General features: G+C 40.9%; 3 protein-coding genes across 5 annotated transcripts in view; 1 reads left to right on the forward strand and 2 right to left on the reverse strand.

Annotated features, from left to right (window-relative positions):
- Window positions 1-21,663, reverse strand: part of LOC124185841 (transmembrane protein 230) — a 39,030-nt gene extending 17,367 nt beyond the window's left edge. Inside the window, exons 1-2 of one of the 3 annotated variants that reach the window (XM_046576996.1) lie at window positions 3,934-4,269; window positions 3,404-3,569 (exon numbers count right to left, since the gene is read on the reverse strand). In XM_046576996.1, coding sequence (XP_046432952.1) covers window positions 3,404-3,425 — 22 coding nt within the window. In that variant the 5' untranslated portion in view covers window positions 3,426-3,569; window positions 3,934-4,269. Of the gene's footprint in view, window positions 1-3,403; window positions 3,570-3,933; window positions 4,270-20,303 lie in introns of those variants that run through there. The other 2 variants (XM_046576998.1, XM_046576997.1) reach the window with 2 other exon arrangements.
- LOC124185840 lies at window positions 5,723-17,453 on the forward strand. The gene is made up of 4 exons (XM_046576994.1): window positions 5,723-6,080; window positions 8,847-8,975; window positions 13,709-13,828; window positions 15,452-17,453. The coding sequence occupies exons 2-4, from the start codon at window positions 8,859-8,861 to the stop codon at window positions 16,547-16,549; spliced, it is 1,335 nt and encodes a 444-aa protein (XP_046432950.1). The 5' UTR covers window positions 5,723-6,080; window positions 8,847-8,858; the 3' UTR covers window positions 16,550-17,453.
- Window positions 21,664-21,814: 151 nt separating the features above from the next.
- LOC124185839 (heat shock 70 kDa protein cognate 5) lies at window positions 21,815-27,693 on the reverse strand. Its single transcript, XM_046576992.1, has 11 exons — window positions 27,416-27,693; window positions 27,041-27,102; window positions 26,336-26,481; window positions 26,099-26,222; window positions 25,703-26,011; window positions 25,344-25,506; window positions 24,576-25,032; window positions 24,080-24,376; window positions 23,818-24,005; window positions 23,433-23,573; window positions 21,815-23,297 (listed from the first exon to the last, which is right to left on the reverse strand). The coding sequence occupies exons 1-11, from the start codon at window positions 27,506-27,508 to the stop codon at window positions 23,208-23,210; spliced, it is 2,070 nt and encodes a 689-aa protein (XP_046432948.1). The 5' UTR covers window positions 27,509-27,693; the 3' UTR covers window positions 21,815-23,207.

The raw sequence follows: 27,693 nt of genomic DNA on the forward strand, positions 1-27,693 counted from the left end.
CCTTTTTTTTTGACCAAAAAATTTTTCGTCTCAGAATTGATCCGTATGACTCTTGCCCGACCAATTGGACCCCAAGGAACTCAGAAAACGCAGCGAAAAGAGCGTGGGATCAACAGCAGAGAAATGACGAAGGAAAAATCACCTGCTGAAAAATGTCGAAAATTCAGGTTTTCGTTTTTTTGGCCGTAACTTTCGATGCGTAGATCGCAGCGCATTGGGACTGTGCCCAATCGATTTCTCTCGCAAAATTACGTCGAAATAGTGCCTGAAAGAATTGAATCCAGCACTTTTCAAAATCGCGAAAATTTTCGCCAAAAATACAAAGGGGTTAACCTTCCTTTTTTTTTGACCAAAAAATTTTTCGTCTCAGAATTGATTCGTATGACTCCTGCCCGACCAATTGGACCCCAAGGAACTCAGAAAACGCAGCGAAAAGAGCGTGGGATCAACAGCAGAGAAATGACGATGAAAAAAGCACCTGCTGAAAAATGTCGAAAATTCAGGTTTTCGTTTTTTGTCCGTAACTTTCGATGCGTTGATCGCAGCGTATTGGGACTGTGCCCAATCGATTTCTCTCGCAAAATTACGTCGGAATAGTGCCGGAAAGAATTGATTCCAGCACTTTTCAAAATCGCGAAAATTTTCGCCAAAAATACAAAGGGGTTAACCTTCCTTTTTTTTTGACCAAAAAATTTTTCGTCTCAGAATTGATCCGTATGACTCTTGCCCGACCAATTGGACCCCAAGGAACTCAGAAAACGCAGCGAAAAGAGCGTGGGATCAACAGCAGAGAAATGACGAAGAAAAAATCACCTGCTGAAAAATGTCGAAAATTCAGGTTTTCGTTTTTTTGGCCGTAACTTTCGATGCGTAGATCGCAGCGTATTGGGACTGTGCCCAATCGATTTCTCTCGCAAAATTACGTCGGAATAGTGCCTGAAAGAATTGATTCCAGCACTTTTCAAAATCGCGAAAATTTTCGCCAAAAATACAAAGGGGTTAACCTTCCTTTTTTTTTGACCAAAAAATTTTTCGTCTCAGAATTGATCCGTATGACTCTTGCCCGACCAATTGGACCCCAAGGAACTCAGAAAACGCAGCGAAAAGAGCGTGGGATCAACAGCAGAGAAATGACGAAGAAAAAATCACCTGCTGAAAAATGTCGAAAATTCAGGTTTTCGTTTTTTTGGCCGTAACTTTCGATGCGTAGATCGCAGCGCATTGGGACTGTGCCCAATCGATTTCTCTCGCAAAATTACGTCGAAATAGTGCCTGAAAGAATTGAATCCAGCACTTTTCAAAATCGCGAAAATTTTCGCCAAAAATACAAAGGGGTTAACCTTCCTTTTTTTTTGACCAAAAAATTTTTCGTCTCAGAATTGATTCGTATGACTCCTGCCCGACCAATTGGACCCCAAGGAACTCAGAAACCGCAGCGAAAAGAGCGTGGGATCAACAGCAGAGAAATGACGATGAAAAAAGCACCTGCTGAAAAATGTCGAAAATTCAGGTTTTCGTTTTTTGTCCGTAACTTTCGATGCGTTGATCGCAGCGTATTGGGACTGTGCCCAATCGATTTCTCTCGCAAAATTACGTCGGAATAGTGCCTGAAAGAATTGATTCCAGCACTTTTCAAAATCGCGAAAATTTTCGCCAAAAATACAAAGGGCTTCCTTTTTTTTTGACCAAAAAATTTTTCGTCTCAGAATTGATTCGTATGACTCTTGCCCGACCAATTGGACCCCAAGGAACTCAGAAAACGCAGCGAAAAGAGCGTGGGATCAACAGCAGAGAAATGACGATGAAAAAAGCACCTGCTGAAAAATGTCGAAAATTCAGGTTTCCGTTTTTTGGCCGTAACTTTCGATGCGTTGATCGCAGCGCATTGGGACTGCGCCCAATCGATTTCTCTCGCAAAATTACGTCGTAATAGTGCCTGAAAGAATTGATTCCAGCACTTTTCAAAATCGCGAAAATTTTCGCCTAAAATACAAAGGGGTTAACCTTCCTTTTTTTTTGACCAAAAAATTTTTCGTCTCAGAATTGATTCGTATGACTCTTGCCCGACCAATTGGACCCCAAGGAACTCAGAAAACGCAGCGAAAAGAGCGTGGGATCAACAGCAGAGAAATGACGATGAAAAAAGCACCTGCTGAAAAATGTCGAAAATTCAGGTTTCCGTTTTTTGGCCGTAACTTTCGATGCGTTGATCGCAGCGCATTGGGACTGTGCCCAATCGATTTCTCTCCCAAAATTACGTCGAAATAGTGCCTGAAAGAATTTATTCCAGCACTTTTCAAAATCGCGAAAATTTTCGCCAAAAATACAAAGGGGTTAGTCTTACTTTCCTCTTCATTTTCGGGGCCAAAAATTTTATTGTCTCAGATTTGACTTGGATGACACTTGTTCGACCAATTGGATTCTGCGGAATGCACAAAACACTATGAAATACGCGTGGAGTCAACAGCAGAAAACCCACCAACGAAATCTCATGTTTCTGGACTGCAACTTTTGATTCTTTCGTTCTACCGTTAGAATCATTCTGCAAGATCCCCAAGTCCTTAGTTAGACCATCAAAAATCAAAAAAGAACCACTACAACTTAGTATGATTATGATTCGCGGAAATATAACAGGCCATTCAAGCAATTACTGGTATTGTTTCGGACCTACAAACGTTTTGAATGCAATATCACAATTGTATGTGAATCGTCATGAGAAACCAAATTAATTCTGTAATTTCGCTGGTCTATTGAATGCAGGGAACGAGCAAATTCTTCAAATCATTTATGACTAATATCACTTTAGTTACACACAATGCTGTACAATTGATCTTGAAACTCTGTAATAGGATCATGAAAGTCTGTTAAGCTGTACTTTCGCATTCCTTAATTACAACTTATTTCACTTTCGAACAACATTCTACCCATGTGAAATTGTTTTCATGCCATCTTAAGAGACAATCATAGTTTCAAGCCCTCAACACTTTAATATCTCACTTATACATTTCAATTTTGTTCATCATGGAGACCAGTCATTCGAATTGGCTCTTTTTTACGAGCTTGCTCGCAATTAACACTCATACATCACCAAACGCATGCGCTCCGTATCACCCAATTACGCGCACTGTTGCACGAAACCATATTTGTTGCGCCCAATGTGGACTTCACATCAGATGAACTGTTTCGATGTATCTGAGTAGCAAAAGTCGAACACTGCTACGCCATAGACTGGTTTCTGCAATTATTTTACGTAAGTCTTTTTCCGTGGGATGTAATTCATTCTAATCTTTATTTGTACAGTATTATACTAATCAACAGGACAATTATTCAATAAGTGCCGTTGAAATGGTCAAACAAAAAAGGCAAGTGCGGCAATAGGCATCTTACAAGGTAGTTCAGTTACCTGTACGCAACCACCTCCACATTCTAGGAAGTCCTTCGAAATAATCGAACCAACCAATCCGTTGGTCCCAGTCGTTACATCGAAGACGAAGCTGGTTTACATTAAAAGATAGGCTAACCGCTCTCCAAATTTCCTCTCATTTCCCTCCCCAGGATGCGTCAATTATCTGTGCACGCAAATCATTAGCATCAGTTATTAAAACCGCAGGATCTATTGTTCCGAAGACTTTAGGGTCAACATAAATTGATTTTGCTTTCAAATTTCTGTCCTGTGGATTGTAAGTATGAAAAATCAGTGTAGAACATTGAAATAAAAAAATAAAAATGTAGCTAGATGACATGAGGTGATAATTGCGCGCAACATATTTCGCACCGTAAAGTGTCCGGAAATCTACATCGAATCGCAAGAGCATATAGAAATGAATAGGAAGAAAAAAAAACGTCGTTCACGCGATTAAATTACGACACATATTTTCTAAATTCAATAATTCTACACCAATGGAGATAACGTATACGACAAATTGGACTTACGTTTCTTTTATGAAAATCATGTTCCTCGGAGAATGTATAAAGTGGGGCAGAAAACGAGCCCTCGCGATGCTCAGGTGTTCCAGGTATCGATGTGGTGGGTGTATGAGGTTGAAAATGAGCTTGGCGGTACGCGATGAACAACCCTGCGGATAGGCGAGGCTAAACTCGTGGCTGACTGGCACCCCTGTTTTCGACGTGCGAAGGGCGGGGGGAGGGGTGGAGGCGGAGAAGGACGAGGATACACGGAAAGGGGTACAGAGAAGGTCGCGAAGCGAGACCGGAACGACGGAGGGCGTCCCGACGTCCACCTGCAAACGCCTGACACATCCCTCCGTCCACGCTGTACGTGCACACGACGAACATCGGCCGAACCCGGCGGCCAAATTTCACCCCCTCTCAGTTCCTCCCGTGGATTTCCTCCCCTCTCTCCTCTCTCCTCTCTCTCCACTCTCCTCTCTGTCTCTCCCGCGGTTGTCAGGGGACCGGAGGCGAATCGATGCCCGAGGCCGGGAAAGAAGCTGCGAGCTTTACGCCGACCCACGCCGACGCCTGTGCCACTCCACGAGTCCGAAGGGGTGCGTGATATGCGTGTATGCACAGGTATTCACATTGCGACTCAATCCAGTACCGCGCAGTTGTTTACGCGAAATCCATTCAACGTGTATGTATAATATCTGTAATTTGCCTCGTATATCTGGACATCTCGGCAGGCTTCTTACACATATCGTCGCGCAGCAACCCTCGGCGATTTATCCTGTATGCCCCTTTGTCTCTTTGATACAAAATCGGGGGATTCGCAATCCTCGTTAAATGATTATGTAGAGGTAAAAGCTGCTCCTGACAGCTCTATCAAGTGCCAGACAATTGAAATATCTACTGAACAGAATCGTTACTACGTCATCTGATTATTTGATATTGCAAATATTTGTCCAACACCGAAACTCGGTGCTTTGTGTCCGATCGATTTGCTTCACGTATTGTTTGAAAGGTAATTTAGCGGTTTAACGTGATTAAGGGAATTCAGTTCTTGTAACCCCGCGTCCTTTGCTCATGCTTGTAATATATTTATATCGATCATGAAGAAGAATTATCAGAAGACATATAATTTTCGGAAGAATACCGTTTTAGCGTGGAAACAAACGTTCCCATTTCACAATCTCAAGCTCAACGTCGACGCTTGTACCAATCGGATTTACGCCGTTAAGCCCGAAATCATCGTGCGTAGTTATATTTGTGAAAATTTTCGTGATAAGATCCTGTCAAATTGTACAAAGTAATCGAGACTATGACAAGAAGCCAAGGATCCAAGGGAAATTAGCTACACCGCTGTCAAAGAACTGGAAGGTGGCCCGAGTACCGAGACACGTTGAAACACAATTTTCGATCAAATCCAATCTCCAAGATGAGCTCTAAAATGTAATATCTGTATGTAACTCTTTCTTTTTGCATGCAATGTAAACGGCGTACCGACTGGAGCGCACTTTTTAATTTTTCAAGCGGCGTTCTATACGAAGCAATAGCGTTATATCACGATTGATGAATTCGTTACGATCAGCCGGAGAGGAACGGTGTCCAAAAGTTGAAACGGCCAAGGATATTAGGTGGTGGATAGGAGGTATTTCCATGTCTGTAAGGAGAGCTCTCTCGAGTCTCGAGTAATAAGGAGGATGCAGGCGCAGGCGTTGCGATTAGAACTGCAGTGTGGGGCGCGATTCTGCGCCCTGACATCGTACGCCTGGAGGACTTCGGGGGTAGGCAGAGGAGGTCAGGGGCGACAGTGCGGGTCCTGGGGGCGGCGCGGGCGCATGGCTCCGTTGTAACAATCCCTGAACGCGACTGTCGGGACGTGGTTTTAGTCGCAAAAGCCGTCGTCGAGCTTGCAGTATCCGTCTCACTCCTCGCCCGGTGTTCGGCCGTTTTCGGCTTGGGGGTAAATTAGTTTTTCTGCGGGGAAACCGAGGAAGGGAAAAGCACGAGACGTCTAGTAAGAGAGCCGTGTTCGTCGCGGTGGCCACGGCCGATATTTTCTCAGCAACGGGAAATCCCATTCCAGGACAATTTCCCTGTTGCCTGCGGTATACCGTACGCGTATATTACACACTAACGCAAAATTTATATCGCTTACGCATCGCAGCTATTAATCACAGGTAAATCGATACGGCTGTAAAGCCCTTATAACTACAATTTCCCTCCCTACGCGTATATAATTATTGTCGGCAGTTTATCTGTTCAGCGATCTGTCTCTGTTTAAATCATCCAGTTTACTTATACATACGAACGACGCTGTTATTAGGATGTTTTAATCGGGTGCAGTTTTTTATTGATCCCCATCCTTCGGGTTTTTGTACTTCTATTTTTCCAATGATCGAAGGGATATTCATGCCATTCAAGCCGGCCGGAGAAAGCTCAGAGCTTTTGACAGCTATGTAACTAGCTGGCTATGTTATATAGCGCCAGCTGTTCGACCGCGGTGCCGATGTCGCATGTTCGACAACGGAAAAAAAACCGCGCTTACTTTTTTTTGGATTAAAAATCTTCACGGACACCGTCGCCATTCTTATCAAACTTGCTACTTCACCGAGTTTGTTTCGCGGACGAGTTTGAAATCCCGTGAGACTAGCCGGATGTTCGAACGAATTTAATATCTATTTCACAATTTTATATTCAAATTGATTCAGCATATCGTAAAGTAGAATAATAGTAATAACTGAAAAAGAGATTGCTCTAGGACATGTGTGGGAAGATATCTGAGCACTCACCTTTGCGAATTTCAAAACGACGAGGACGAAATCACCTGCAATAAATTATCTATTATGGATGATCGAAAATTACTCAAGAATTTAACACGATACTGGAAGTACAAATATAACCATTGCTTCACGACTCGCATAGCTCGATGAAAATAAAACCCAATTATAAAGAGAATAAAAGCTCTGATTAGAGATTCGGCGAAGAAAATCTAACTCACGTGAAAATATAACTAGATTAGTATAAAATTGTTATTATTAGTATAAATTTCAATTCCGCATGTCGCGCAAGCCACAGTATCACGTTTCAAAACAAGTACCTACATTAAATGTGAGGTAGAACGAGGACGCGAGGATCACGCTGCTCGAACCGATTACTTATCAGCTTGTTACACGAATATTTTATATTCTTTTCTTCTTCCCAAAGTATAAAGCACCTCGTTATCTTCGGGGTTTTGGTCTCCGATCGATTATTCGGTCTAATTAATAACACCGGTGTTATAGATTCTCTTCAAAGCTGATTAAAGCCCGGCCGAAACGAGCTTACAGAGGGCTGAAGAACCAATACGCTTCTCCATAATCTACGGGAAAATTTTTTAACAACAATTACCACTAGCATGTGCATGTTCGCTGGTCTGCGCTCACGCCGAAACGAACATCCCCATCCTGTGAGGAGGGTGCACGTGACGCTCTCATCCTCTCGTCTCCTCTTCGCTCCTCATGGTGTGCGAATACGTTTTTCGCAAAGGTTAGAGCTGGCCAGACTGCCGCTGCTGCTGCACCTCGCCTCGAATCGATAAACGTTTAGAACGGATACTGGACAGGCAACCCTCTCTGTTGCCGGTAAAAATTTCACGTGATAAGTTTCCACGCCGATTTCGCTGCTGCGTAGATTAGCCATTGAAAAATAGGTGGAATCATCTCGCGACGGTACGAATGCCTCTGCGAATCGCGTGTTTCGCACCCCTGCAACATTTCTCTACATACTCGTACCTGAGGGATCGATCAAGGGGCTTTTGCTTTCTACACCACGACAGGAATACACTCTTTTCACTTCGCCGGAACGACCGAGTTTTCATTAATAAAATCGCGCCGAATTAAAGCTCTATAAAAATCTTGCTAGTTTATTGATCATCGACGATTGACGATACGTGTTACAGCTTTTTGGAATGTATACAGATTGCCAGTGGATTGTTTCGCTCTTATTCTTCCGGAACGACTGATACTTATACCTAGTGAGAAGACAAAATCAGACCAGTCGTAGACTTGAAAATTGCGTCACGAAGCCAAGGAAAGTATCTTCATTCGCGTGATTGATCGTTTTTATCTAAATACTAATAAAATCAAATCGAAAACGTCAAAGTTAACTGGTACCGGTCTCCTTGAACGGTTCAAGCGTCCTGCATCACGCAACACCTCAAACGACTATAGTATTTATGTCAATAGCTTGTAGATGCGCGTACACATACGATTGAAAATTTGTTGTAATCTTTGTATCTTATGGTCCTCAGGAAGCTACTGCTCTAGGATCAATTAAAACTTTTCATCTATTTATCTATCTACGTAGGCGAGATTAAATCATTTCGAATACTCGAAAAGATGGAGGACCGAGTTTACAACCTATGAAATATTTCGTAAGAATAATTGAGAAAAAATGATGCTAGTGACGTGCAGATATGAAAGTGCTGACAAAATGAGCTGTTGGATATAGACATAGCGATACGGTGTTGAGTTTAACGACACCCATTTCAGGTGAAAAGTTCGTTTTCTCAATTAACGAGAGGTAATAATTTTTTACGACGGGGGTAATTGTTCGTTTTTTTGTTTTCCTTTCTCTTTTTCATCTTCTCTTTTTGGCTGCGATAAAACGAGGCGTCCACGATGGGCAAGTTCCGATACCCGCAGCCAGCTATTACAGATATCGACTTAAACCGACAACGCCACGGCGACAAAAGACGTAATTTGCGCGTTTGTATCAGGGGAGTTTGGGATTCATGAGTAGGCGACTAATTGTAGGCATACAAGATCGAAGCGTCGACGAGGAGGGTATGATACAGTCGTATCTTGACGCGGTCTTCTCCCCCAATTATTTAAATCCCATCACACGGCGCAGACACGCGAAAGTAGATATTATTTTCAAGATAAACAGATTTCATTCCATTTCAGTATAGTGGAAGTATGGAGCGTCCTGAGGAGGCGGTTCAGGAACGCGGTCGAAACTTCCGATTACTTCATCCCGAAGAACTGCCTCAACTTCTGGACTTCCTCACCGGATACCTTCCCGAATCTCTGAAGGTATGCGCCGATTTATACTTTATTAACTACTCAGCTTCATATTATAATTAATAACTGCTTGGATACCATCTTCGCCGGAGACAGAAGTTTGAGCAAGAATTTTTAAGGTTGCGAATTTCAACTCGTAAAGCATTTTAGACCTCGCGGCGTACTGTAGTTACTCATATTTTTATGCGACATATTAACCATATAATTCTATAATTAACCATGCGATAATTCTATACTATTTCACGAATAACTCTGTAATCTCTTAATCTATTTATTGCGGGCGAACACTGGACGGTTATATAGTCACTGTGACTTGATCGATCTGGCACGGCTTTTCGCCTTAGAGGTGAATCGAGCAATGGTTAATTGCCGATCGCGTATTTTCTGGTTGACGAACTGTTTCTCGGCAAAATAATAAATTCCCAAATTCCTGAACAAAATCCTCATAGCCGTGAAATTTCGGGAGAAAATGTGAAAAGAAATGCTGCCTAAATAATTGCTCACCTGCACCGTGTCGTCTTCTTTCCGTTTTATGCTCCACTGAATCGATTCCGTTGATTTTTGCATCGGTTTTCGATACGTATGATCACTGCAGGTCAGCCACCACGATCTCGCATAGATCACTCGTGCAGAAGCTTTCCAGAGTTTCATCGCTTAGCCGGAGATTCTAATATAAGCGGTCACCACTGGAGGATGAATCACTGAATAAATTCGATGCGCAATTTCCAAACGGCAGAAAACAGATTGAAGCTTGACCGCGCTTTTCACCGATACTGATATTCAGACGAATCAGAAAAGTTTGATTTGCCCGGAGCTGACAAACCGTCCATTTGGCTTTGAAATAAGTATATAAATAAATAAATAAATGAACAAATAAATAAACAAATAAATATGTTTTGCCCGAAGCGACGGAATTGGATTTTCCACGTCTTTTATCTCCCTCTATTAGATCCCGCTGTCTTGATACTGAGAAAATGAAGCTTTTTCTCCGTCTCTCGTCCCGATTTCCCAAGCCTTAGCTAATAATCATCACCCGAGCAGGGATGCAATTTCGCTCGTGTTGTCATCGCCGACGGTTTCTCGCGCAACATTGTGATTTGCGGACGGTTCGGTGTCGCTCGCCATCAGCTTTCCTATGGCTTCGCATCGCGCTATATACCATTGTAATATTATCCAGGGTACACTATTCCGCCCCGATAATAGACATTATACTCGTAGTCGACCGCTTCGCTCGATAGCTGCCGGACAAATACCCCTACTTTCGTAAAACATCATAATTCAAGAAGCCCGTCTCGGTGGCGGTGAAGATGCGACGGACTTGGCTCAAGAGTCATGCGAGCCGCTCATCGCTGCGCGGAAGATTGATCCGAAGAATCGGGTACGAGCCACGTACACGGGGCATAATTGAATCGAAAATTTGCCTCGTGGAAAATGTTGAAAGGTGGAGGAGGGAGGCTCCTGGTCGTGATCCGGGGACATTCGACACGGCTGGAGTGCGGAATTATTAGATCGTTGACACGAGGCGGACTCGGGCCGATTATCAGCTCGGGGTGTGCGTATCGCATTAAATCGCGATTCAAATATGCGGCATGTAGCCGCAATAAGATCAAAGTTGCGTGTGGCAGTCGAGGCTGAAATAGTCCAGCTGGTATATGTGGGTCACCGCAATGCCGTACTGCTGTCTTTACCCCCGACATTGCCGCACTTTTCAAGGTCGCCTCCACTTCCCCAGGACATCCGAGGTCCTGAGGGATCCGGGACGAAGGAAGAAAGAATCCCTCGAAACCCGTCGCGGCTTTTCGAAACGAGCTGCGAAGGGGAGGACGACGATGACGCTTTTCATCTTTCAACTTTTGGGATAACCTTAGACCTTGTTGGGTGCCGATATGGGAATAACAATGATCGATCGTTTACACGATACTGAAAATTCTTGCGGTTACGACACAACGTCGACAAGCCCCCCCTGCTTTGATCGCGTGATTCAACAGCCCGCGCAAAACAACGAGCTTTAACCACAACTCGAGGAATAACTTTAATAACAGCGTTCCCGAAGTTTCTTTCTTTATCATTCTTATTCTTTTGTTACGTACACGTCGTCCGGTTTTACGCAGGGGTGCGATTACAGGGAGTCGGCGATTTTACGTCGTACAAAAGTTCAAATGTTTAGCTGCAACGTATTTACGTCGCATAGCGATATTCGTGATTCGTGCCGGCGCGTATAACGCGGTACATGTTCAAGAATTCTGTTACGACGTATTTATTCAACGGGTTTTTCAAATCTAACAATTCTTTTACTATAGGAATCGGCAAAGCTGCGGCTGGCTGCTCAGCGAGCTTTGAGGTGCACGAACTGTACGTATACAGTAATTAACGAACACGGAAAAAATACGAGCAACAGCTGGAAGAATAACAAGCATTATAGGTGTACACGAAAAAAAGAATAGAAAACGTAAAGTACAGTTTATACCATATTTATTACATTTGTTTGGAATACCGCGTTGCATAAATAATATTGTACGCAACCATGCGAGCTTCCGTCATTTTTATACCGTCGACATTTAGCAACCGTTTAGACGACATAACCAATTTATGGGAGTATTTAACAGCCAATATCGAGTGTATCGGTGTACTTATCGTGGTTTGGGGAAAAGCTATTGACCGGTAACGAGTTCAAAGTATATCAACGTACCGAAACATCAGAGGCGTGTACCCGAACCCAAGCCCAAAGACTAAACGGGTTCCGTGAAAAGCCGAGGGCCGAAAATAGCTCTTGGAAACCGTCATGTAGAGTTTGTGCTTTTAGTGATATCGAACATGCAAGCTTCATTGATTAACGCGATGATGTGATAAAAAATGTTTACCTGCATTCAAGGTGACCCTGACCCTCGGTCTCTTTCATCCCTCCCTCTCGTTCCAGCTTCTCTCCATAACGAATACCTACGGCAATTCATTGCAGCCGCAGCTGCATGCGATTCACGACGATAAACTGCTCAGCATTGGGTATACGTACATATTATGCAATTACACGAAGGGAAAAAATCGATTTTGCGTTACCACGTCAAACTACGCGTTCAGGCGCCAGTCTGTTTTCCAACGTTTCGTGCACGTCACTCGGAGGAACCTTCTCAGGATTATCCTTAAACTCACGGGCATAAAGATTCCTTAAGCTCGAAGTTCGAACCTCAGCACCGAGCGCATATTTTTCGTCGTATATAAATTTCCCTGCGAATTGTTCCCGATTTAAAAAATGTTGCGTCAAGGGTTGAGAGGGTGAATTTTTGAGAAGCTGCAAGCTGGGCTGTGAAATCGCTATTTCTGTAATACATGGCAATATATTCGTATGCTGATTCACGTGTCTGTAAAAACACGCGTATATATGGTAACGACCTTTTCGGCACGGGCTGCAGCCCGGGCGATTTGAAGACCAATTTTATTGAGAGTGTTTTTCTCTTTCGCAAACGGGACCGACACCGCCTTTGCTGCCTCCACGTCCGCCGGGGGTTTCAAATTAAATGCAAATTAGTTCGAAGCAAGACGAACTTTCGAACTTAAGGCAGGGGGCCTAGGACGTTCTTTTTCCTTCTCACAACCCGAGCTCGTGAAAAAACATCAGCAATTTTATCTGTAGTAAAAAAAAATATTATACACACATCTAAGAAATCTGATTTCTAGTCTGACAATGAAATTTATAACGCGAGTATTTCCGGGCTGCAAGCTTCAGAGTCGTAGCAGATCGCACGTTCACTCTTTAGACAAAACCTTGAACTTTGTCCAAGAACCTCCGCAGTAAATTATCGCCTGATAAAAAAAACCCGCAGACATCAACCCCTCGACGTTTTCACTCGGCTCACAGCTTAAATCTCGCTGTGTAAAGTAATTGCGAAACACGTGGATGTATACGTAAAGTATGCTCCAATTGTTGATCCTTTATGCTTTTTTCTCCTCTTATTTGGCCGAATAAATTTATCGTTCTCCGAGCTTTTCTTTCCTCTCGCTTTTTACCGCCGGCAATCATGTGATTATTTCAGTGCTTGATCGGTCTCTGCTTGTATGCCTTGGGTGTGGCTTGTACGACTGACTTGGGTAACATTCGTTTCACGTAATTTTCAATGCCACGGAATAAACATCGGCGAATCCGATATGTCAAATTGCCCAGAGTTGTTCGTAAAATTAGGCATAATTAACAGCAGAGAATAAGCCATGATAAACTTATCGCTGTGGAAAATATTCACTGATTATGCAGCACTGACTGCCTTTGACGAACTAATTATTTAATCTAAGAAAAATACAGCAGACAAATTCACTCTCGGGTAAAACCGCTTGAAGATTTCGCGGAAACTTCAAAGAGTTTTATACCTGTGCATAAATTGCTGGAATTTAACTAGGGAGTTGGTATGGACTTATACTAATGACAAATGAACACTGCAATGTACCGAGTCAGCGTTATTCAGACGGTACAGTTGTTTTAAAAATGGATTACTGCTCAGCCTTACAATTTTCGGAGAGCTTTCAAGGCTTCCGGGAGACACGAACTAGACAAAGAACGTGAACTAAAATGATTAGCCTTTAACACAGAGCATTTAAAGTCGGCAGACCGAATGGAAACTAATTTTAGCTTATCGTTAGTAATTTTTTACTACCACCGACGCATTCCTAACTCCGCGTTTATGGAACCCTTTTTCTTGAACATACCTCCGCAGGTTAAAATGCCAAGTGCTAACTTTGATCACTTGAATATATTTCAGTTTCATCAAACTCTTTTAACGTACCTGGAGGAACGAGTCTGGGAATTTCATTTTTACGTGGCAGACGGTTGGCCAAAGCAGTCCCCAATCTGCCTCCACTTCCCAGGAATGACATTGTCCGTAAGTATAACCTTACGGTGAACTATTCTCCGGAATACGATATCAGAAAACTGTCGAGGGACCCCCAAAACGGCTGGAGGCTGAGCAAATGGTAAATTTCAGAAACTGCCTTCGGCATTAGACGCTTTCAGCGCTGACCGGGTCGCAGCTTTACTTAAACTCAAAGCTCCCCGGGGTTGTCACCTTTGATCGTTACCACCGCTTTCTCGCCCGGCAATTTTACGTTGCAAAATATGATCACCGTCGTCTCCGATGTTCTTGAGTGTTACGAACCTACCGTGACAAGCGTTCGCTCCCATTTTCACTTTCAGCACTTCACAATTGACCGACTTTTATCGCACCGTCATAGCGTCCCTTCCACATCCTCGTAGAAGGCAGTGATTTCGGTAACGTTAACGCGAAGCATGTAATGAACGGCACTTCTGCACTATCACCCTTTTATATAAATACATGTATTCGCTCGCGTGATAATTTGCAGTCCCTTTTTCGCGTCGGAATTACAGCGATCCTTTCCCGCAGAATACGAAAGCTCTGCGAAAGCTCAACCAATTGAAAAGAAGGATTCAAACAAATGCTTCGCTAGGATATGTCAATGAGAAAAAATAAAAAAAAAAAAACAAATAAAACAGAAAACCGATAGCGTGAAATCCATCGATTTTCACGACCCTGAAGGAGGAGGCAGGGATCAGTGGCGAATTGACTTTTGTACACGTCAAACGCAAACGGTAACTTACAGGCAAGAGAAAACGTCGACGTATACAAATCAAAGGTGGCCATTCGAAATTCGAACACGCGTATTACGGTTTGAAGTCCCAGGAGAAGATGGACGGGCGGAGGATTTGACATGGGGGTGGAGGGCGGTGGTGGCCCACATCCCGGCCTGGCTCGGGGCCAACATCTCGCCAAACTGAACGCCCCCGCATTCCACCTGCAAAGTGGAAAGAGTCCAGGGTGCCGGCATATCCGCAAAACGAACCCTGCCGGCCGATAATTCCGCGCCTCAAACTTTTACCCCGCAATTTTATTCCGCCTCTCTGTTAGTCAATTCCGATAATTACCAACCGCGAACACATATAAAGCTTGGGAGTATATATGCATACATACTATTTCGCTGCGAAGTTCGCACGCATTGATTATTCGCACAATATATGCCGTAACTATAATCGGTGAGATTCTAATTGTAAGTAAATTGCTTTTTCTCAATTTTCTAAACGCGATTTTGGATATTCCGTGCATGTAAGACTACATTTATGTAAGAGCGTGCGGATCCGAAGCTTTCAGTCGATGTAGGATATAATAATCAACCCCGTAGAACTTGCGATTCAAGCTCTGCTGGAATCAACTTGCTCGTTAAAATTCTGCGGTATATAGAGATTGCGCGATAAAATTCTTCACAATAACGTAAATAACGAGCATTATACTCTGCACGATCCAATCTCCTGCAATCGACACGATTCAATGAACCCTGTGCCGATAAGAACAATGCCATTGTAATTTCGTAAGACAGTTACAATTCAATGTTTCTCCGCAACGTCCGCACGCGACTGTAAATGGTTGTAAAAATTACTTGACGGATATAATTTGTGCAAGATTGTCTGATCGATCGAATCTTCTTTCCCCCAGCCCCACGGTACTCTCTACGAAAGCGTGGGAGTCTTCTGTCCCGGCGACAGACTCGAGTTGCTGAAGCTCCTGCGAACGGAAGACGTGTTGTTGGACTGGTCGCGTCCCTTGTACATAAACTTCACGCATTGCGACATAGTCGACGAGTTGGTGCGGCTTTACGAGGGTACGGGAACGGTGAACCGAGTCCTGGGTGATATCTGGGCGTGCGAGGAGCCCGAGAAGACCGTGGAGATCGAGGAGGAAGCCGAGGAGAGCCAGACGGACGTCAGGGTCCAGCCGCTGAGGCCGGAACACGCCGAAGGAATCCACGAGCTTTACACGGCGAACGACATGGAGTGCCACGAGCTTTTTTTACGACTTATAAAGACCCTCCCAGCGGCGGGAGTGTTCGCGGGTGATCGACTCGCCGCTTGGATGGTCCAGTCCTACTACGGAGCGATGTTCTCGATGCAAACGCGGCCCGAGTTCCGGCGGAAGGGTTACGGCACGAAGCTCGCGAGGTACCTGATCAAGGCGGTGGCCGACCGGGGCTACAACTCCTTCGTATTCATAAGGCCGGAGAACGAGGCGAGCCGGAGTCTTTACACAAAGCTGGGCTTCCGAAAGCTCTACCAAACGGCCAGGGCGATCTTCACGCCCGAGGGATGGGAGGAACCGGAAAGCGAGGGAAACCTCTTCCTCAGAGAGAACCTGGAGAACGCTGTCAGGCAGCTGAAGCACAGGGTGGTAATGGACGCGATCTGCGACGAGAAGGAGGAGGAAGCGGAGGAGGAGGATGCGGAGGAGGAGGAGGAGGAGGAGGATCAGGATCGCGTCGCGATACCGACCCCGGTTCTCGGCTCGCCCGTCGATTCTTCCGCACCACCGACATCGAACAAATACGCCTCCGAGGAGGACGTAGACCCCGGCACAGCGAACGACGAACCCGTCTTGCTCGTCAACGGCAACCGTCGCGTTCCTCGGACCGAAGACAAGGAATCACGATGCGTCACCGACCTCGATAGGGAAGACGAAAAGGAAACCGTATGCGCGCCCTCGGTCGAGGACAGCAACGAAGGTGACGGCGGAACGGAATTCAGCGCCGGTAGAAACTAATTGTTTGTCGTATAATTTCACATTATTTTACGGTTATTATGTTACGTTATTATATTATATACATCCCTATAAAGCTCGTTATTCGACGCACGCGATTTTACTTACAGTTAGGATTACGTGTATATCGAACTAATTAATTAAACGGATGTACGGAAAATTTGGGAAGAACAAAAATTACGAGGGAAGGCATAAGATATATATATATATGTATATATATATACATATATATATGTATATGTATGTATGTATATATATCTACAACATAACCGTGAGTAAAATATAATATATAGACGAGAAACACTTGTTATAAAATACGTAACCCGCGGCTTGCGCTTGGCACATTTGACAGCGGTAGCATTCGGAGAATAAAACATTCCACCCTCGCCCTTGAATTACGTAGTACTTGGTATAATTTAAGTTTAAGAAGTCAGAAAACGAAATTAAAACTAAAACGTAAGAAGGAGAAATAAAAAAGAAATTACGAATACGTACCATAAGTACATACGTAAAATATTGTATAACATCTTCGTAAGATATCGGCTAACTTGTAGGGATGCAGTTAATTCTGATTTCGTGCGAATAACTCGAGTTAATAAGTATGTTTAACTGTACGTATATAACACATGTATAGATATTGTATAAATGTAATATTTACGGGAAATTTGAAAGGTCTTCGTTACTCTTCAAACTCTTCATATCATATAAATATAGTACTAGGAATTGAAGCGTTGAAATGATTGGTTAAATTCGAAGATGCGAAGCTTCAACGAGGGGATTTTAAGCGATGACTTAACTCTCAAGACAAAATCAACGTGAAAAAATGTGTGGAAAACTTTTTTCTCTTCTTACTGTCGGACGTTTTCGGAAAGATTTTCTAAAGTCGCTGTAACGTGATGGTGTTAAATTTCACTACAGAAAAAAAAACTAATTGCCTACAGACAAATATTAATATCATGTAATCGTTTCAAATGTCAAATTTATCAACATGTTAATTTCCTTTCAAACGGCATTTTGCAATATTCGCGACATTATTTTATTCGCACGAAAATGCTTAGTATGAAAAGAAACCTCGGTTTCGCAAGAGTTATCAAAAAGAGTAATATACATATATATATACAAATTGGCAAGTGCTCAACGCAATTGGTCGAGTTTCGCACGAATCTTACGACATGCATCTTTCGTGTAATAAATATACCTAATATAAAAATGAATATATATATATATATATATATATATATATATATATATATATATATATATATATATATATATATATATATATATGTATGTATATGTATATATATATATATAAATACATATATATATATTTGAATAAGATTGAATATCTGATGAAAAGAAAAAAAAGAAAAAAGAAAAAACAAATCTCAACATTACTATATTAACTGATTAATAATATGAAATGTATTTACCGCGCAGAGGGAGCCCCGCCGCCCTAGATCGACGTATACATATACAACATACATATGTATATGTTGATCCAAAAAGAGACACTGATATAAATTAGTCGCGTTAGACATGTAATAGAAGATAGATAGATAGTTAGATAGGCATTGTATAATTTTTTCTACATTTTTAGCTATCGAAATATATTTATTATATTGTTATGTATAATAATTCGGGGACTGACTGTGCTGTTCAAGGGGCCAGCGGCGCGGCGTAGCGATTTTCGGGGCGGCAAAGGGAGGGGCGAAACGGGCTCCCCAAAGGCCCCCGTTTTTATTTTAAACGATCGGGGGCCAGCTGTGATACTACCTGACTTAAAACCTTACAAAAACTCTAGTGAAATATATATTATTAAAGAGAGGAAAAAAAAATTTAAATTTTAGTCGTACATATATAACATATACGTATACGTTGACGGAATCAGACTTTTAAAGACGGTCACCCCGATGGGGATTTCTATGGCTTATGGGATATGTGCGTGTTGAACCGATCTCGCCGATAAAGGTAAACTACAGGATCTATATATAACACGGCTTCTTGTGGCCGAGGTCTTGCCACGAAAATTTACCCGGGGGTGAAACCGTCTCAAAATTCTTCCGCCAATAACGCAAAGAACAAACGGAACGTACATCAAATTACATAAAAAAATAAACGGCGATCATAAAAAAAAATTCACCTTTTTTGCCAGCGTGTCAATATCTACCGTACAATATTCCTGAACTCTGATCGACTACGTCGCATACGGATGAGGCGTGTATTATACACATTAGGGTAGTCCTTATTCAAAGTGTCGGCGAAATTTTTCCGAGCTGCCCTCCGAATCAACTTCAAATAATTAAAAAACAATTACTCCACTTTTCACACACGTGTTTCGGCCACGTTCTCAGTATATATTTTATTGTAAGCGTAATAACGTTAAAAATATTCTGCAACTGAAAAATTTTACTGCTCATTGGTCCAGCTATCTGATAAAAGATTCACATTATCACGCCATGAAATCTAGACAAAATGCATATTATTGTTTTTCAATTATTTGGGGACGCTTTAGGATGGGCGAATGACAAAAAATTCATCCGAGCCCTAAATAAGGACCACCCAATTACGCATACAGATAAACTACTAACGATAATTAATTCGAAATTGAGGGAAGCTGACGAAACAATTGGTGTATGATCTATCAATATTGTATAATGATTTTGTGGTGATTACGAAAAGATATTCTAACTAATTGTTAAATATTATATATTTTGTACGAGTTGAAGAAATAAGAGGAGGAAAAAAAGCTATAGTGCAGAGAAGAGATTCGGTATGATGTGTGTATATATAGGTATACATTTACACTGTATGTACGTAAAACCAAATATCTAATTATACATACTAAACGTATATGCGGTATGATAGTATTCACGTCTAATATTATAATTGATAGCGGCTGACTCATGCGTTACAGTTTATTGTTAATTGTAATACTTTTCAAATACCCATTATTAATTATTATATGTATTGTACGGTGCGATGTAATCTCGAAAGTGTAGAGATTGCTTTCCGTAACCACCATAACACATTACATCCCTATGCATATACAATATACATACATTAATACAATTTATGACACCTCCCTATTGCAACTATATATCTATCCGCGGTTTCGCCGTACATTATACTTTTCCAATTGTTGATTATTTAACTGGGCAATCGAGCTTATATGATATATAAAGAAATGAAAAATACAAATCGCAAATACTGCGTTACACTAGAGGCCCGCGGCACAATTTCTCGTTAGTGTATACACCTATTTAATACATAATAAATCATTACTGTACGATGCAGCTATATGCTTCTTTGAAAACTATAACATTATAATTGTACTAATTATATTTAAATTTGCTTCGTTTCCGAATCGATATATTTAATGTGTAATTCTCCAATAGATAACCACAAGATGCGCGGTTTTCGTTCAAAAATTTTCCGCTGTTCATTGAATGTATTCTCCAGTATAACCGCCTGTATAATTCCGTTCACAGCAAAAGGCATATGTGTTTAATGAAGGTTGAAAATTTACTTGCGACAGGGAGGAACGGCTGAATGAGAATAATTATGTGTGTAAGATATGGAACGAAACGGAAAAATCAGAAAAAACATAATATTAAAACCAACGAACAAACGGCACTTCATGTAAATTCCAAGTGCTACCTGTTACGATTAAGCTACAATATTAGTGCTTAATGAAACCGTTTCCTTGCAAATAGGCCTAAACAACAACAAAAGAAAAAGAAAAAAGATCAATTACCTTATTCCTACGTACGCACTACTCTTGTAAATATAATCTCTCTTCCTTCCGCTATCTCGCACGTTGCTGCTTCTCGGGCTGCAGCACGCTCACTGTTCCTACACAATAATATTATTCCAGGTGATTACATGTTTCCTCTCAAGGAAGAATCGATACTACACGGCGATCATTCACGCCTTGATTCAAATTTAAACCGATTGCACACGGACATTAAAAAATCACCGATCGCAAACAGAACAAGTCAATTGTTCACGTGCTATAAAAATAATGTAACTCTTACACGATTAATAATCAATACGGCACTTTACGTTTAGACCCCTGAATGAATACAATGGAATTTAAATATTGGCCGACCACCAAAGGAATTTACTACGCGGCGCGCTGTGCAGAAGAATAATCCGTCGAGGAATAGATTTCGGCTTCGATTTATTTTACTGTAATCGATCATGATCATTGCCCAATCGTTGTGTTATGATTTATTGCCATTTTTTATAGAGGAAACGTGTCACCGTTCGGAAAACTCTTCCTTCTTCAATTAAACTGGTCACCGTTTGTATAGAGAAAAATTTTAATTGATCGCACGATATTTGTGCATGATAAAATTGTTATTGTTGACTATTATCAAGGAATTCGAGGATTAATTTGGCCCTTTTTACATGTTATTTATATACATTAGTTGTGTGTTATCATGATTTTAGTATTAAAACAAAAATAAAAGTAAATACTTTGTTCGATACGGTTAGATAATATTTGATATTCCGAAACAAGGCATTCGGTGTGAGAATTTGGATGAAAAAGAAAATCCTCTTTTTTTTCAAATGACACATAAAACTCTGATTCCTGCAATTAGTTTAGTTTATAATTCTAAATATGAACACACATTTCTTGATCTGTCAAAGGTCTGCAATGGACACATGTTTATATCCTTATCCCGAATATGCTTCCTGCCTATTCTCGGAAAATATAGGCTCACCATCAAATGACTATAATAAATCAATAAATACCAATTTCAAAAGGCTCGCCTGTACGAATTATCTGTACAAATATTGTAATTAGTATACATATTATAAGACCTTTGAGTGCAATTTTCAATTCACAGGCTACAACTTGATCGCAAACTTTGAATATCACATAGAAAACAAGAAAAGCATGCACAGCTGCACTTTTTATCTCTATCTTGTTAATCATAAGCCTCGTCAAATTATATTTGTGTATAGAATTAACGATAATTAGAATTGCCAAATACAGATATTTGCCTTCCTTAAATATTAGACGTGGCAGTATTTGCGAAAGAGAAACTAGAGTAGGTAATTCGATATCGCGATATTTACTGATTGTGAGTCAATTTGTCTAGAGATAAATCGTGATTGACTAAAGAAGTATGAATGACAAAACAGGCAACAATGGCGTTACGCTACAATGCGAGATTAACATATCACACAGAATTGAAGATAATATAAAAATCGTTAACATTACCGAAAGAGGTGATCATTCGATTAAACGCACAGAAGTTAATCCAAACTTTAATTAAAGTTTGATCATTTTATTTATGAGCTCAACATAACATGTATATTATGGGTTGTGATACGATCGGGGATCTTTGGAATGGGGGAGAGGGTGGTAATAAAAAAAAGAATAAATTCTGGATTGGATCATACATATAGTTTAGCTTCTATAATATATAATTATATGATAATTAATATAATTCTTATAATAGTCAACGTATTATTTTGATGTTTTTCGTTTATGCTGCTGCTTATTTCAATCTTTTATTAGTTAAAAACTATGACTAATTTTCTCCCCTCTCTTCTCGCGATCTCAAATTTATCCTTATCATATCGCTCCGATCCCGCATTTCTCTCTCTCTTTCTCTCTCTCTCTCTCTTTCTCGTGAATGTATGAAATATCATTTAACAAGTACTCTGCTACCCGCAATACCACCGCATTCTCGAGTCCGAAGTCCATCCGTAAAGATATTGTATCCGCGGGTAACGAAAAACGACGTAAGACAGACGGTCCAAGGAGTAACGCACAGGCTACAGCGGCGCCAGCCATTGTATGCATCAAACATTCAACCCCTCGGAACATGCGGCATTAATATATTATTATGTACACAATTTACATAATTTTCGTTTTTCAAGCGACAATCGTGTGTATACTTGATGGGTTTTTTTGTGTCTTGATTTTTATTACAATCATATGTATGAAATATCCCTAAAATTCTCTACATGGGTATATAAAATACAATGGAGTGATAACAAATATCGTCCAACAGACGACCGATGCTATGGTATATAAACTATTTAATTTCAACGTAACGCCAACATTCAGATATTTTCCGATGTTTACGAGAAAGGTTTTGTTAAATTGATATTATTTCTAATTGAAATCGGTTTTATTTATCGAGAAGTTTTCACGACCGTGTTACACGGAAACAGTAAGGATTAAAAGATGGTCGCTTTAATTATTATCGATAATTATTATTAAACGGTGTTTCACCTGAAAGATTTGTATTCCTTCATAGCAAAGGTCTTCTGTTTGCATATTACTTACTTGGCAAATGCAACTTTAAAAAAAAACTTGTAGCTGCTGTAGCTTGTTTTTTCGTTTTGTCTTATAATTATAATCCACGACTCGCTACCTCTACCTGTGACTACACTTATCGATCATGGAACGTCAGAAAAGAAAATTAGTAGTAATGATAATAATAATAATAATAATAATCAACAACTACCTACCTAAATAATCTAGAAATACAAATAATGACGTCTGAGACAACGTAGCGCTTCTTTGAAACTACGTCAATTTTGTTTCCTGAGTTTCATGCATCTGATAAACTGCTGTAGCCGAGAAGTGCAGCCCAGAGGCTGTTTCAGGTTCCTTTGTATACTTGTATTATAATTTTTAATTCTTCTCTTCCTTCTTTTTCTCCTCCTCGCCTTCCTGGCTACTCTGCTCGTTGCTACCGCTGCTAGATTCGCGCTCGGCGGCCATCTAAATAGAAATGTGTAATACACACCTAATGTTTAACCAGAATCTCGATATAGCAATTTTATTATTACATGAATTTCCGAACAATTTGACAAAAAAATATTCTACCCATTTTCATCCAGGTTTACAAATGCTTACCTTTTTGTAAGCCATTTCAAAGAGCTTTAAGCTAGCTTGTTGAAGTTCGTTCGTTTGTTTCTTGATTTCTTCAGGATCCGTGTTGTCTTTATTCGCTAATGTTTCTCTGACTTTGTTCACCAGCTCCTTCAATTTATCACACTGCAATAATCGGAAAATAACATCAAAAGTATTAGTAATGATTCGCTACCACACTAATTAACCGTGGAAAGACCAATCTATGTCTCAGTAAAAATTGTCCACATATCAGCTTTGAGAGACGAAAAATATTATAACATCATATACCACTGGCTGAAAAATTACTATCTTTAAGTGGCAGTGAGTGACAATACTTAATAGGCTAAAACGGGGAGAGAATCTTGAAAGATTAAATAAATATGCAAACCTCTTCAGCCGGCAATTGAGACTTGAACTCCTCCATCTTTGCCTCTGTGTCATGCACGATACCCTCTGCTTGGTTGACAGCTTCAACTCGATCTTTCTTTATCCTGTCTTCCTTAGCGTATTGTTCGGCTTTCTTAACCATATTTTCGATCTCATCCTTGCTCAAGCCACCACTGGACTGGATGACGACTATAAAATCATATCTTGTCACACAAGTTCGATGTAATAATCAACGAAAAATTATACAAAAGATAAAAACTTACTCTGTTGTTCTTTGCCAGTACCCTTGTCCCTTGCAGAAACGTGAACGATACCGTTGGCATCAATGTCGAATGTAACTTCGATCTGAGGAACCCCTCTGGGCGCTGGTGGAATTCCGACAAGTGTGAACTGACCGAGTAGTTTGTTGTCATTAGCCATTTCTCTCTCACCCTGATGAACTTTGATTTCTACTTGTGTTTGACCATCTGCTGCTGTAGAGAATACCTGACTCTTCTTAGTCGGTATCGTAGTATTGCGACTGATCAATCTGGTGAAGACTCCTCCGAGAGTTTCAATACCTAAATGAAAATTGAGTGGCTGAATGAGAGATCGAGTGGACGCGAATAGTCCAAAAGTGAGTAGTAACCATAGATGAATGTCAGTAAAATCTTGTCATCATGTTTAAATCTGAGAGAAGATTAGTTATAAGCATCATTTGAAAAGAAAATGAAACTGCGTAGCACCATTGGCGTAAAAATATATTCTCAAAATAATCACCCAGAGAGAGTGGAGTCACATCTAGGAGAAGAACGTCGGTGACATCGCCAGCAAGTACACCACCCTGCACAGCAGCACCAACAGCGACGGCTTCATCAGGGTTCACAGCCTTCGAGGGTTGGCGGCCGAAAATGTCTTGTACAGTCTGTTGAACTTTCGGCATCCTGGTCATGCCTCCCACAAGTAGAACCTCTCCGATATCAGACTTTGTCACTTCAGCATCAGATAAGGCCTTCTGGCAAGGCTGGAGTGTGCGTTTGATCAGGTCACCAACTAGATTTTCAAACTTGCTTCGCGAAAGTTTCAAATTCAAATGTTTTGGTCCACTGGAGTCCATGGTAAGATACGGCAGATTCACATCAGTTTGGCTTGAACTGGACAATTCAATTTTCGCCTTTTCAGCTGCTTCCTTAAGCCGTTGCATAGCCATTGCGTCCTTAGTTACATCTATTCCTTGCTACAAAAATGAGGAAATAAATGATTAGCTACCGAATACAGATTTTTTATTATTCCAGTGAATCTGTGGATATTCAATGATGTTTCTCAGGTCCGATGATTTAATGAAAGAAAACAATATGGTACTGTAACTGATAAGTTAATCGGAATTGTAGCAGCTTTTGACTTATCAGGAAAATGATTGACCCTTGGATCCCATGTAGTAAGGTTCGAATCTCTGCCATGAACAGACTGTTGTAACTCATACTGATGAATAATTATTGAGCAGTGTAAAGTAACTAAATGGATATCAAATGCTAGGTGTACACTTACGTCTTTCTTGAACTCTGACACCAAGTAGTTGACCAAGGCATTATCGAAATCTTCACCACCTAGGAAAGTGTCTCCATTGGTAGACTTGACTTCGAAAACTCCCTTTTGAATCTCCAGAATGGAAACGTCGAAGGTACCACCACCCAAATCGTACACAGCGATGCTGATAATAAGAAAAAGACAGAGTGAATTAATCTATACAAACAAATAGTGCAGTTAAACGCTGACCAGCGCAAGAATCCCTCAGAAATATTCTCTCCACATGTGTACGCTGTACTTTAAGAGACGAAAAATAAAAACATCATTGAAGATTTACTGCATATACAATTTGAAAACTAGTTCGAATATAATTAACTCACATCTTATCGTCAGTCTTATCCATGCCATAAGCTAAAGCAGCAGCTGTTGGTTCGTTGATAACTCTGAGAACGTTGAGGCCGGCAATTTGCCCAGCATCCTTGGTTGCTTGCCTCTGAGAATCATTGAAGTAGGCCGGAACCGTGACTACAGCGTTCTTAACTGGCGTGCTCAGGTAAGCTTCTGCTGTCTCCCTCATCTTCATTAAAACAAATGCTCCTATCTGACTTGGCGAATACATTTTTCCATCACCTCCCTGAACCCAGGCATCTCCGTTCGAGGCACGGACAATCTTGTATGATACTGATTTCCTGATAAATGAAACATCTCGTCATTTACTATGAGAGTGCAAACCGTGTTAAAAACGAAATTGATTTCACAGCCGCTTTAATACTCACATTTCTTTTTTCACCTCTGCATCATCGAATTTGCGACCAATCAAACGTTTTGTTGCATAAAAAGTATTTGCAGAATTCGTAACGGCCTGGCGCTTGGCTGGCATACCAACGAGGCGTTCTCCTTCTGTAGATTTATTTCAAGTTTTAATTAAATATGTGTTAATTGGCGGTTAAGGAACTCAAAATTGTTACTGATTTAAATAGAAAATGAGGTATTACTTGTGGTTATTCACAAACCTTTGGTGAATGCAACATAGGATGGAGTTGTGCGGGAACCTTCAGCATTCTCGATTACTTTTGCTTGTTTACCCTCCATTACTGCTACACAAGAAAACGTTGTGCCAAGATCTATACCGATTACCGCACCTTTTACACCTTCCGATCTATGTAACGATTATAAGGAACCATTAATTTAGGTTCATTGTTTTGAAATGATGAAGTTTTTTTTATTTATAATCAAAGCATCAGAAGTCATTTTAATCATTGTTCATTGTAAGAGCTTTCTAGATTCTGTATTGCTTCGCATGTGAACATAATGTTACATATTGCATGAGATTAGGAAATCAAGTTCTGTTCATATATTTGGCTATTGCAAATATCTAACAAGCAGCTAGATACAGTTATTTGGGCTACAAAAATGAAATTTGCTTGAAAATTTCATGAAAATGAGAGTCGACCAAGTGTGGAACTATCATTTTTTATACCAGTGCAACCTAAATGATTGAACCAACATTCCGTTCGATACATGTTCATGGTTCTTCACTAGCAAACAAGTCCTGCGGTTGAGCAAGACTCATACATTATTTTGTAAACTGATAAATTTTAGCATGATAATATTACATAACTTAAAAAACCAACAGTATTGGAAAAGTTTCCGACAAGCCAATGAATATAAAATTTTCTGATTTTCAGCTAGGCTAAGAGGAATGAGATTATACTCACTTGTATCTGTACTGGTGAAGATCGGTTTGTCTCTGCGAGAGAGATACGGTCGGAGCGGCAGCCTAAAAAAGAAACAGTGCATGAATGAGTGAATTTTCTGGAAAATGCCGGCTTTTAAAAAACGCACATAACCGGCAGGACCGCGGCGACCGGCTCGAAGTAACGCGACATGACTAAATGCGCAAAAGGAAGAATCGAGTTTGTGGTATAAAAAATTGTAACAGATTCCGAATGTACAGTGAAGCGGTGAATAAATCGAAATTTAAGACCTTATGGAAGATGGAATTGACCGTTAAGCTAGGACTAGAAAAACGCGGTTATAAGGAGGGTCGGGAATGATTTTCGGGATGATTTGCGGTACCGTGAAATACTCACATTTTTTAAGATTGTACTGAAGTTTTGCTTCCTCGAAATATCTCCAACGACTCCGCTGCACCCTCGGCTCAACAATCTCGCTGCGGTCAACATTTTTCACCAATTATTTCAACGGACTTTGGAGAAATTGTAATTGAAGACGAAACCCTCGACTTCACGTGTAGTGATGCAACTCCCGTGGGGCTAGATTCTCTGTCTCTCCGCGCAATCGCGATACGCACTTCACGCTATTCCGTTAGACGATATGACGTCCGTACTCCTCAATATCCAATCGCTAT

The sequence above is a fragment of the Neodiprion fabricii genome, chromosome 6 (assembly GCF_021155785.1).
Source record: "Neodiprion fabricii isolate iyNeoFabr1 chromosome 6, iyNeoFabr1.1, whole genome shotgun sequence".
NCBI classification, from domain to species: Eukaryota; Metazoa; Arthropoda; class Insecta; order Hymenoptera; family Diprionidae; genus Neodiprion; species Neodiprion fabricii.